The sequence below is a fragment of the Amblyraja radiata genome, chromosome 11, assembly GCF_010909765.2.
Source record: "Amblyraja radiata isolate CabotCenter1 chromosome 11, sAmbRad1.1.pri, whole genome shotgun sequence".
Lineage (NCBI taxonomy): Eukaryota > Metazoa > Chordata > Chondrichthyes > Rajiformes > Rajidae > Amblyraja > Amblyraja radiata.
The window spans coordinates 59650843-59662871 of record NC_045966.1 but is presented as its reverse complement, the minus strand read 5'-3'; the positions used below and the strand labels follow the sequence as shown (position 1 = coordinate 59662871).

Sequence of the window (12029 nt, the reverse complement as noted above, 5' to 3'; positions counted from 1 at the left end):
TTATTTCCCCTCTGTGTGGAAAAAAATGCCACTCAGTTTTCTATTTAATCCTTCCCCAATTACCTTAAACCTACATCCCCTGGTTCTTAATGATCTTACTTTGAGTAAAAGACAGCGCATCTCTCCTGACTATTCCCTTCATGATCTTATACACATCCATAAGATCACCTTTCATCCTCCAATGCTCCAAGGAATACAATCCTAGACTGCCTACTACAATCCTAGTATATCCTTGTTAAGATAAAGAAACCAAAACTGTAAGCAGTACTCCAGATGCAGTCTCACCAAGGTTTTTTAAATATTAGATTATAAAGTGGCTCTAGATTGATGAATATATATTATTGTTCATTATTTTACAGATAGTGCAGAGTTTCACAGTATTGGGTGGTGATCCCATTCATTCCCCTGATATCAGCAACTTTTAAAGGGCCTGTCCCACGAGCATGCGACCTGCATGCGGCAAGTGCGACCTAAAGGGGCTGCCCCACGAGCATGCGACTGCATGCGGCAAGCGTGACCAAACCAGAAGCGGGGGCCGCGTGGAGGTCGAGTGAGTGACATGAAGTTCGAGCGAAGTACGCGGGAAGTTTGCGCGTGATGTACGGCGCCGAGGTGGCTGCGGGCCAGCAGGCCGTTGCCGCGCGGAATTTTTGAACACGGTCAGTTTTTCGGAGCCCCGCGCGATGTCTGGACCAGCTCCGCACAACTCCATACGGCTCCGGCGATCGAAGTGGGACCGGCCCCGCGAGTCCGTACGGCTCAAGTGACCACGTTAGGTCGCGCTTGCCGCATGGAGTCGCATGATCGTGCAACAGGCCCTTAAGCCTACATTCAATGCCCAGTGTCAACATCTAGCACAGATGTTCCAACCTCAGTATCATTGCAAACCACAGCACCAACCTTCCAGAGCCCAGCACCAACCTCCCAACTCTTGACACTCGCGTCCCTACCCCCAACACTGACAACACAATGAAAACAAACATAGAACCAGAACAAGCCTGGGAAACAAGAAGGAACACAATGACGAATGTAATTCATGTCCCTTTGTCTGTTCCTTTATGTTTCCTTTGTGCAGCAAATTAAATTAATAGTTTTGGCTGCTCTTTATGCAGAGAGCTAATCGAGTAAGACTCCTTTGACAGAGCCTTGCAGGAAAGAGGAGGTATATTCTTTCTTACAGTGAACTAAACAGATCCAACGGTCATGTTTAGCTGGTGTGGAAAGATAGCCATAGGCTTATTCCTGTCAACATACACAGCACAGAAAAAGGGATGTATCTGCGAGTTTGGCTGCACCGTCTTCTGTAATTCTATGCAGATGTATCTGCGAGGTCACTATAGAATTTAGAGTCATGGAGTCATACTGTATGGAAACAGGCCCAACCAAGATGCCCCATCTAAACTAGTCCCATTTGCCCATATTTGGTCCATCTATCTATATTATATAACAAAAACTCTCATGTTGTTATTTTTACCTATGCGCAAACATGGTACACGATAGCGCTACGATATTTTGCCACCTTACTCACCATTCTCCTGTGCTGCAAGTGCAACAAGTTTTGTTCCGATCGGTGATATATTGTAAACGTTATTAAGGTTTAAAATCTTAAAAGCCACTCATGCGCAGATTGGTCTCCTCTCTTGTCAGTCACCACCGGGACAGCGACGCCCTTTCCTGCACCATCACCGCATTGATTGGCCACGACCGCTGTCGGTCGGTCAGCAGCGGCCCGAGGTCGGCACGGCCTCTGCCGGCGTGGACTCTGCTGGCGCGGCCCCGAGGCCTGGGCGCTGAGCCTGCCTCTGAGCGCGCCAATGGCTGAGGATGGAGGGTGGGGTATTGAGGGAGAGGAGGGGGTAAGGGAGGGAGAGGGGGGGAAAGTGGTGGAGGTGAGGAGGGAGAGTGGGGGGATTGAGGGAGAGGAAGGAGGGAGAGGGAGGGGGAAAGTGGGGGAGATGAGGAGGGAGAGTGGGAGAAGAGGGGGGATAGAGGGATAGGAGAGGAGAGGAGTAGGGCGAGAGGAGTTATGGAGGGAGAGAAGGACTGAGGGTAGGGGATAGGAGAGGTGAAGGAGGGATTGGGGAGGTGAGGAGAGTGGGGAGGAGGGGGAATAGAGGGAGAGGAGGGTGGAGTGGGGGAGGTAGTGAGCGAGGAATAGATGGAGAGGAGGGCAGTGGGGGAGCTGAGGAGGGATAGTGGGGGGGATAGGGAAGGTGAGGAGTGGGGGAGGTGGGGGATGGGAGGGGAGAGGAGTTATGGAGGGAGGGAGGGAGTGACTGAGGGTAGGGGAAAGGAGAGGGAGGGAGAGGTGAGGGAGGGATTAGGGGAGAAGAAAGAAGAGGGAGGGTGTAGAGGAGGGTGAGAGAGTGCTGGGGATGAGGGGAAATGAGCCGCGCCTGCACAGTTGAGGGCTATGGGTGAGTGGTGGAATATTGCGTTGATGGAACGGGTTGCTTTGGAGGACCAGTCCTCCCATGTGACAGGGACCCAACAGGTCCCACTTAGATTTGTATCCTTCTAAACCTTTCCTCTCCTTGTACCTATCCAAGTAGCTTGTTAGCATATTGTCCATAGATCTTCATCCAGACTACAACCTCCTGAATCCTTGAACTCCTCCAAGTCCGATCCCTTTCACATCGCTGAATGTAGTCTGAACCTTCTTCTGTCATTCCACCTACAAACAGTCCGCTCAACGCTTCCACCTTTGACAAAGTTCTAATATCTTTTTATTTGGCTCATAGCAAATGTTACCTCTTAATATCCCTGTAAAGTGACTTGGGGCAATTCACAGGATTAAAGGTGATGCATCAAAGCAAGTTATTCTTGTTGTGGTTGTCAGTGTCCTCCAGGGGCCTATGAGATCTATTTTGAGTGTATCTGTTCAGCTTGTTGTGAATACAAAATAATCATGTACATTGGCTCTTCTGATTCTCTTGACTTGCTAGCGATGAAGAGGAAGCAATGCATAATATTCACCAACAAATCTGAAATCTTCCGGGTTTCCTATCTTGGAAAATCCACACTATTCTTTGTAGTTTCTCTATGCATCAACCAAATCAACATTTTCCAGAATGGGCACCATTAATCCAATCTCTACTTCCCAAATTGATGGCAGTGCAGTATCTTATTTCTATCATCTCTAATGTCCACATACAGCATATATACAGTAGATCTTCCTCTCCTGGTATTTGGTATTTCGATCTGGTATTTTGTTGGTTCACCTGCTTGATCAAGGGTGTTTTATCGTTAATGTTTTATTATTAATAATGTTTAGTGTTTTCTGATTCATTCGTAACTGTCACTGTATGTCATGTTACTTGTAGGCGGAGCACCAAGGCAAATTCCTTGTATGTGAATACTTGGCCAATAAACTTACTTACTTACTTACTTTATTTACTGGTATATGCCTATTCCTAGACTAGCAGATATATCTTTGGTTATTTAGACATTAGAGATCCAGCGCAGAAACAGACCCTTTGTCCCACCGAGTGATCACCCCGTACACTAGTACTACCCTACCACACACTAGCAACAATTTATAATTTTACCGATTAACCTACAGACCTGTATGTCTTTGAAGTGTGGGAGGAAACCGGAGTGCCCGGAGAAAACCCACACGCTCGCAAGGAGAATGTGCAAAGTCCGTACAGATAGCACCCATGGTCAGGATCGATCCCGGGTTTCTGGCATTGTAAGGCAGGAAATCTACCACTGTGCTGCCCCAAATTTGTATTTGTATCTACCTATGGCTTTTGACTGTCTTCTCTGATCTGCTCTGCTTGCTTCTAGTGGGATTCTGTTACCCTGTTTCCTTTTCACTCCATTCCCTCATTCCAGTTTTTCTAGAAATGCGGCATCTGCCACAAAGTAATCTTTAGATGAAAATATCAAAGACAAGAGGGCATACTGTAGTTTTAAGGGGAGAGGGGCAAAGATGATGTGCAGAGCAAGTTTATTTTACAGAGTGGGTGCCTGGACTGTGCTGCCAGGAGTGGTGGCGGAGGCAGATATGATAGTGGTATCCAAAGGCTTTTCGATAGGTGCATGCAGGGAAAGGTGGGATATGGATCACGTGTACTCAGATGAGATTACTTTATCTTGTTTAGCACAGACATTGTGGACCAAAAGGCCTGTGCTGTACTGTTCTATATTCTATCCTCTCAGATTTGGTAGACATATAGTTTCATTACCAGGGATCCCTATACCGAATAGCTTTAACTAAAATTAAATTAGTCCTAAAACCAATGAGGAACTCATGGGAAAGATTTTATCAAAAGGATGGATAACTATGGACTTGCCTACACAAGGAGCAGATAAAATGCATGAATGCTTCAAAAGAGAAGGTGTTTAAACATACTGGGGGAAGGTATAGAAGGTTACACCAATGCAGTTAAATGGATAAGGAATGGAGGTAGGTTGAGTGGAGCATAAACACTGGCATTCAGTATTTGAGCCCCTTGGACTGTTTCTATCAAGTCAAATCAAGTCACATTTATTTATATAGCACATTTAAAAAACAACTCTCGTTGTCCAAAGTGCTTTACATTTGTTATAAGAATAGTATAAACAAACAAACTACATACATATATGCATATAGCCCTCGCTCAGTGGACGTCAGGAAAGGCTTGGGAGTATAGATAAGTTTTTAGTCTTGACTTAAAGGAGTCGATGGAGGGGGCAGTTCTGATGGGAAGGGGGATGCTGTTCCACAGTCTAGGAGCTGCAACTGCAAAGGCGCGGTCGCCCCTAAGCTTATGCCTAGACCGCGGGATATTCAGCAGCCCCAAGTCGGTCAATCTGAGGGACCTGGAGGTGGAGTGGTGGGTGAGAAGACTTTTAATGTAGGAGGGGGCAAGCCCATTGAGGGCTTTGTAGACATAGAGGAGGGTCTTGAAATGTATACGGAACCGCACAGGGAGCCAGTGGAGAGAGGCCAGGATCGGGGTGATGTGGTCCCTTTTTCGGGTGCCCGTCAGGAGTCTCGCTATGGTGTACCTTCTACTGTAAATCTATGCAGTGCATTTTAATTACTTCCTTGATATTAATTACTCAAAAGTCACCTTGACCTGGTGGGTTTTAAGTTTCACTGGCCTCTATTAATCATGCCCTTTTTATTCTGGAAGGTTGCCAGTTATTTATGGAGTCAACTTGTTCCCATTCCATACATCCAGTCACTTGTTTATCTCCCTAATTGTTTTGGTGAACTTGGTCCTTTTCCCATGTGGCTTTTGCATTAGTCTGCCCCTTCTGTTTTGCTTTAAATGGTGAGTCTATTCTCATAGTTGTTATGTCTGCTCAGTTTATTAAACCCATGCACAGCTGCGTAACTATTCTACCTTGTTCTCAAAGTGGACTCTAAAGTGAAGATAGACACAAAAAGCTGAAGTAACTCAGCGGGTCAGACAGCACTCTGGGAAAAAAAGGAATAGGTGACATTTCAGGTCAAGACCCTTCTTCTGACTTTTGATTTATTCAGAAATTTAACATCCTCCCGGTACACTTGGCAAGCCAAGCTCCTCAGCAGACTCGAGGGAAGAGGTGGCTTTTCGGTCGCTGGGTTCATGATCGGTTTTCACCTTAACTCCGATCTTGATCCCGTCAGGTTTATTACGCGTAATGTAATGCAACACTTTTTCTTTTCAATTGACCCTGAACCTCCATAGCATATTGGGGGCGAGGGTGAAAACTTTCATCACCTCGTGTGAGGCTAACACTCCCTGGCACCACCAGGCAAGGGCACAGCACCAATCCTCCTGCACTGTCAGAGTGAGGCCCAGCGCAAAGTAGAAGAACAGCAACTCACGACCAGTCTGAAGAAGGGTCTCGACCCGAAACGTCACCTATTCAATAGACAATAGGTGCAGAAGTAGGCCATTCGGCCCTTCGAGCCAGCACCGCCATTCAATGTGATCATGGCTGATCATCCCCAATCAGTATCCCGTTCTTGCCTTCTCCCCATAGCCCCTGACTCCGCTATTTTTAAGAGCCCTATCTAGCTCTCTCTTGAAAGCATCCAGAGAACCGGCCTCCACCACCATCTGAGGCAGAGAATTCCACAGACTCACCACTCTCTGTGTGAAAAAGTGTTTCCTCGTCTCCGTTCTAAATGGCTTACTCCTTATTCTTAAACTGTGGCCCCTGGTTCTGGACTCCCCCAACATCGGGAACATGTTTCCTGCCTCTAGCGAGTCCAAGCCCTTAACAATCTTATATGTTTCAATGAGATACCCTCTCATCCTTCTAAACTCCAGAGTGTACAAGCCCAGCTGCTCCATTCTCTCAGCATATGACAGTCCCGCCACCCCGGGAATTAACCTTGTATTCCTTCGCTCTATAGATGCTGCCTCACCCGCTGAGTTTCTCCAGCATTTTTGTCTACCTCATATTTTGCTTGGGTAGTTTGCACCCCAGCGATATGAATATTGACTTCTGTAACTTCAAGTAACCTTTGTTTGCCCTCTCTTCACCCCCCCCCCCCCATCTTCATTCTTCAGCTAGTCTGACTGTCCCCAATTACATTTTATCTCTGTTTGTTTCGTTGTCAACTTCTCCCAGCTAACAATGATCTATCTATTCTACATTTTTCTTGATCCCCATCTCTTTTGATGCCTCGTTTTCACACCTTACCCTTCCATATCTCTGAGTCTCCCTCTCCCCTGACTCTCAGTCTGAAGAAGGGTCTCCGCCCAAACGTCACCGATTCCTTCTCTCCAGAGATGCTGCCTGCCCCGCTGAGTTACTCCAGCTGTTTGTGTCTATCTTCGGTGTAAACCAGCACCTGCAGTTCCTTCCTACACGCTTCACATTACACCCCTTGGTCTTCCCCAAGAGGAAATAGTTTCCATCTACTCTATAATCCTTTAATCGTTTTACACACCTCAGTTAGATCACCCCCTAATCTTCTGTCCTTGAGGCAATACAAACATAGCCGATGCAATCCGGCGGAATAATTTAACCCGTTGAGGGTGGTGTCGAAGCCATGCGGCGCTCCCTCGCACTGTAATCACCGCTGCATCGCAGACTGCTATCTGCTCGCTTCCATTCGCCGCATGGTTTATTAACATCGCCTGTGCTCCTCGATCCTCCTGCCAAAGTGATCTGCTTTATTAAAAAAATTAAAATGCCGTTCACCGCCAGGGTTTAAAGGGCAGCGGGTTCTGCAGCGATGGCGGGGAATTAGCAATCCTTCAGTCGTGTTGCTTGTGAATTGGTTCTCCTCCTCGCCCCGATCCGCAGCATGGAACCTGTGCGTGAGAAACGGGAGAAGAGGCGAGGGGAGAGGGAGCGGGGAGAGGAGAGGGAGCGGAAGCGGGGAGAGGTAGAGGGAGGGGGAGAGGAGAGGGCGAGAGGGAGAGGGGAGAGGGCGAGAGGGAGAGAGGAGGAGGAGAGAAAGAGGAGAGGGCGAGAGGAGGGGGAGAGGAGAGGGGGAGAGGAAGAGGAGAGGGCGAGAGGAGAGGAGGGGAGAGGGGGAGAGGAGAGGGCGAGAGGAGGGGGAGAGGAGAGGAAGAGGAGAGGAAGAGGAGAGGGCGAGAGGAGAGGAGGGGAGAGGGGGAGAGGAGAGGGGGAGAGGAGAGGGAGGGGAGAGGGCGAGAGGAGAGGGGGAGAGGAGAGGGAGAGGGGTGCTGATGTGGTTGGACAGTGGCAAGCTGTAGAGGAGGGGTTACACGATGCAGCATACGGCTCCGGCGGCAGCAGCAGATTCATGCAGCACTCTGGAGAGAAGGAGCAGCGCACGCGGCGTTGACGCATTTTCTCTGCCTCAAGTAACCACAGAATTATAATCCTCAAATCCTCTGTAAGATGTGTGGCTGCTTCACCTGTCCGTGTTGAGCGGCCGGCTGAGACCAAGGCAGAATTCAACTTTATAACAGCACAAGAACCATTTTCAATTTTTTAATCTCATTTTATTTTATTTTAAAGAAGATAACTGCTCTTGCAGCTTTTATTTTAAGAAGAGCAATTAAACAAAAGGACAGACAGCGGGTCACACGAGAAGCATGTCGTGCTAGCAGCTCCGCTGAGACTGAGGAAGGAACTATCCCTTTTTCCTGAAGGCTTGAACCGGCTGGGCATCTTTGAAGCATGTCGCGCTGTACCAGCCGCCCCAGTCCGTTACCATAGAGCAATGGGATGCTGGAAACTTGTCTGCTTCATATCCAGTTCCCCAAATTACCCGGCTGTAAATGGAGGAGGATATTGACACCCGCAAAATTAACAGCAGTTTTCTGCGCGACCATAACTATGCAACTGAAGGTATTTAAACCGGCCTCCTTAATTTGTCTGCATGCAAATGCTAGTTATGTCTTGCTGCCTGCGGCCATGTCATTTGGTATTTCGGACAATTTGAGTAGCGGTAGCCCAGGCTGAGTTGTGTGGCGGAATGGAATGGGAAATTGGTTTAGGAACTGACAGCCATGTGTTTCACCGTGTCCGCCCGCCTTGCCCACCCACTGCCTGTAGGAATTCAGTGCAAGATATCGACAAGTGTTGCTTGCTCTGTTAATGTGGCAATGCTGTTGAATTAGGGCCCGGGAGTCGTTCATTGAGACCACTCGTTCATGTGTAAAACCAACGCTGGATGTTGAGTGGAAATTGTGATTTTATTTTTTGGCGTGGAGTGGAGGGCAGGACGGGAATGGGCCGCAAAGGCTGAAGATTTGTACTCACGCCTCGGCTTTTACTGCGAGGATTCTTGACATGTCCTCGTTTTTGACACCCTGTGAGAGAGAACAGAACCACGTTCTTGCATTAGCTGCACGGTGACAGTGGGCGCAGACAGACAGCGGCTGCGATGTAAGGCGATGGATCCGACTAACCACTGTACAGGTGAGGCGGGCACCGCTCGATGCCATCGGTAAATCGCTCGCTCGCTTGCGGCCGGTTTCCTCATTCTGTCCAGTCTGCCTTTCGCCCAATTCCGTGGCTCCTAGTATCTGTGGCCTCTTCGCCACCATTACGCAGCTTAGAACCAAAAAAAAAAGGCGATACACCTTTGCAGATGTTAGCATTGTAAAATATGGCGTTACATTTTATTAGCTAGAAATACCTGATGCTGGCATTGAAGTGTAACGCGAGAGATGGGTCGATGCCAGGGCGGAGGGCGGTTACAAGCTGATGGTCTTGACTGTATTTAATATTCAAACTTTATTTGCCTTGTATCTTTTAAACTGTAACCCTTACACGTACACCTAGTGGAGTGGGGTTTTTTTCCTGCGGGCTTGGCGTGTCTTCCATTTGGTCAATACATTTGCAGCTGAGTTTAACCAGGGCTCCCGATAGACTGGAATGAAAATGAATGTTTGCAGATTGCATCAGTGACCCCTCTGTGTGTGTGTGTGTGTGTGTGTGTGTGTGTGTGTGAGCAGGGTGGTCGAGGGTGCGATTGCCTTCTAGTGCTAATGCCTTGAGCCCTCGTTACATAGTTCAAGCGCTAGAATGTACTGCAAAGGGTTGAAACGTCGCTCTGGGATGTTATTCCCCTTGCACGACTGTTCGCAGATACCAAAATAAAAATCTGGACGGTCGGCACAATAGCAGTGTTAGCAAACCGTATCAGTTCGTGTCAGATTATGGTGAAGATAGACACAAAATGCTGGAGTAACTCAACGGGACAGGCAGCATCTCTGGAGGGAGGCAATGGGTGCCGTCTCGGGTCGAGACCCTTCTTTAGACAGAGTCAGGGGAGAGGGAGTCTGGAGATATGGAAGGGGAAGGTGTGAAAATGACAGATCAAAGCAGATTGGTGATCAGGAAATGTTGAATTGTTCATTGTTAGCTGAGCGGAAAGTGACAACGCGGCATACAATCAGTAATATGGAATCAGATGGATAGTATGGTCAGCTTGGCCGGTGATTCCCTGACCTTTTAAGATAGAAGGTACACTCGCTGAAGATGCCAGGGGTACATCTATATAACGACTCCTATGTGCGTGAGGAATGGTGCCAAGCGCGCCACTGCTGTTAAGCTGCATAATACGGTGTTAGAAATTAACATTGTTCTAAGTCTGTAAGCTTGACCTCCCATTTTGTGAACACATCATTAAAACAGCAACATTCTGAAAAGTTAATTGTTGTCAAAATGAGGTCGGGAACGTTAGCTAATGTTGGCTGGCAGTCTCTGCACGATACCCATTGCGCGAGAATATGAAAAAAAAGACATGTTACCGAGATAATTCCAGAGGATCGGCAGGGTGTGAGCTCTACTGTGTGGGTCTCCGACTCCGTCACTGCTTTGAGAGGGTGGGGGATCTCTGAGTAGCCAGAGGTGGACACAAAATGCTGGAGTAACTCAGCGGGTCAGGCAGCATCTCTGGAGAGAAGGAGGGGGTGACGATTCGGGTCGAGACCCTGCTTCAGACTTCTGAGTAGCCAGAATCTGTTTTCCTTTTGGATGGTTAAAAATGTCTTGGGAATAATATGGAGGGAGGAGTGATCTCCATGAATGACCAGTTATTTGGGGAGACTGATAGCCGAGTGGTCCTGCAGCTGAATGTTGTATATTGTCATTTCTGATGTAGGGTAAAGATGGTGCCCCGCTAGTATGTACAAAGGAGGTGAAGATGTCTCTGCCTTTCTGGCTGAATATTAAGATCGGATGGGGGTGGGCCACTCTTACTAGTAGGAAACTTGGATAGCTTAAGAACCCCATTAGACATTTAGTTTTTCGTTTACTTCATTGACATTTGTCACGTGTACCGAGGTACAGTGAAAAGCCTTTGTTGCGTGCCTACCAGTCAGCAGAAAGACAATACATGATTACAATCGAGCCATTTACAGTGTATAGATACATGATAAGGGAATAATTAAAGTAAGAAATGTTGCTGTAGGAATAGAGATTTCAGAGTGTGGAGCGATTGTAATATGAGTGTGTAGATCTGCTTCTGTGGCTAGCACGCAAATAGTCGCCTGTGTTGGGCGCTGATTAGATGTTTGGGAAGTCATTTGGCTCACGCTGTAGGCCAGTAGTCTGTTCAGTCCCACACTCCTTTCCTTATTTCCCTGTATCCGATTTCCTTATTTCCTTGGAGCCCAGCTATACTTTTGTGCACACAATTCCCCTTTGTTTCCCTTTGCTTGTTATGTGCTAGTACGCTGACGAATATTTTCCAGCAGCCATTTACTCTTCCTCGCGTCTTTGGTTGCGGGTTGGTTGGTTGGTTAATTGGCCACTGTAACGTTTGCTGCGAGAGCCAGCGTGGGCTAGATGCGTCGCTTCTCTCCTACGTCAATAGAGGATGTGAAAGTAAAACCACTGTATTTCTCAAGTCGCATATTCGCTGTAAAATATAAGGACGTTAAATGTTGTCGGCTATTCGTTTGGACTTCTAGGATGAAACTACATTTTTCCTTATAATAATTTCTGCAACATTACAATTTTTCTAAAATGGGTTCTGGTGGTCATGAACTAAAATGCAACAGTTCTGCCTTTTCATAGCTCATGCATTAAGTCATCAATTCTTGGGGGTTGACTTGGAATCTCCTGGAATCAATGCTCGTGTGATAGCCAGATATCAGATCAGGGGGCCTTTAAAAATGTATGCTTAGTTTTCATTTACGCTTTGGACATTTTTTTTATTGGATCTATAACATTTGGTGGTGTGGAAAATACTGTTTGAGGATCCAATTGGAAGCAGGGATGGAAGGATTAAGTAAGTGACAGTGGAGATATGATGTTTGGAAATGGAGTGCAGGCAGCTGTTGTGGCAATATTTCAATGCAATATGATGTTGGCTTGTTTATCTATACTTGTTAGTAGAGAAAAAATGTTTATTGTAAAGCCACTAATTCAATATGTAAATTTTCTGCCATCTCTCTGTGCTGGTTAATTATTTGCCTTTAGAGCTGGCAGTAAATATGAGCATCATCCATCAAACTACTGTGCTTCCTTAATTATTTCTGTTTGTTTTCTCTTATTTTTAGAAGAAACCATGGATTTTGAAATGCACTTTGAAACAGTTCCAACATTATTATATTGGGATTTTTGTTTTTGGTAATTTTTTTAAATTATACCCAAATGGCATCACATGTTAC

At 46.9% G+C, this 12029-nt stretch overlaps 1 protein-coding gene across 4 annotated transcripts in view; it reads left to right on the top strand.

Annotated features, from left to right (window-relative positions):
- The window catches only part of ppp2r2b (protein phosphatase 2 regulatory subunit Bbeta), a 582981-nt gene that overhangs the window by 316210 nt on the left and 254742 nt on the right, over window positions 1-12029 (top strand). The window contains exon 1 of one of the 4 annotated variants that reach the window (XM_033029992.1): window positions 7643-8253. The exons of the other annotated variants lie outside the window; for them this stretch is intronic. Within the exon in view, the coding sequence (XP_032885883.1) occupies window positions 8184-8253 (70 nt within the window). The 5' untranslated portion in view covers window positions 7643-8183. Of the gene's footprint in view, window positions 1-7642; window positions 8254-12029 lie in introns of those variants that run through there. 4 annotated transcript variants of the gene reach the window in all.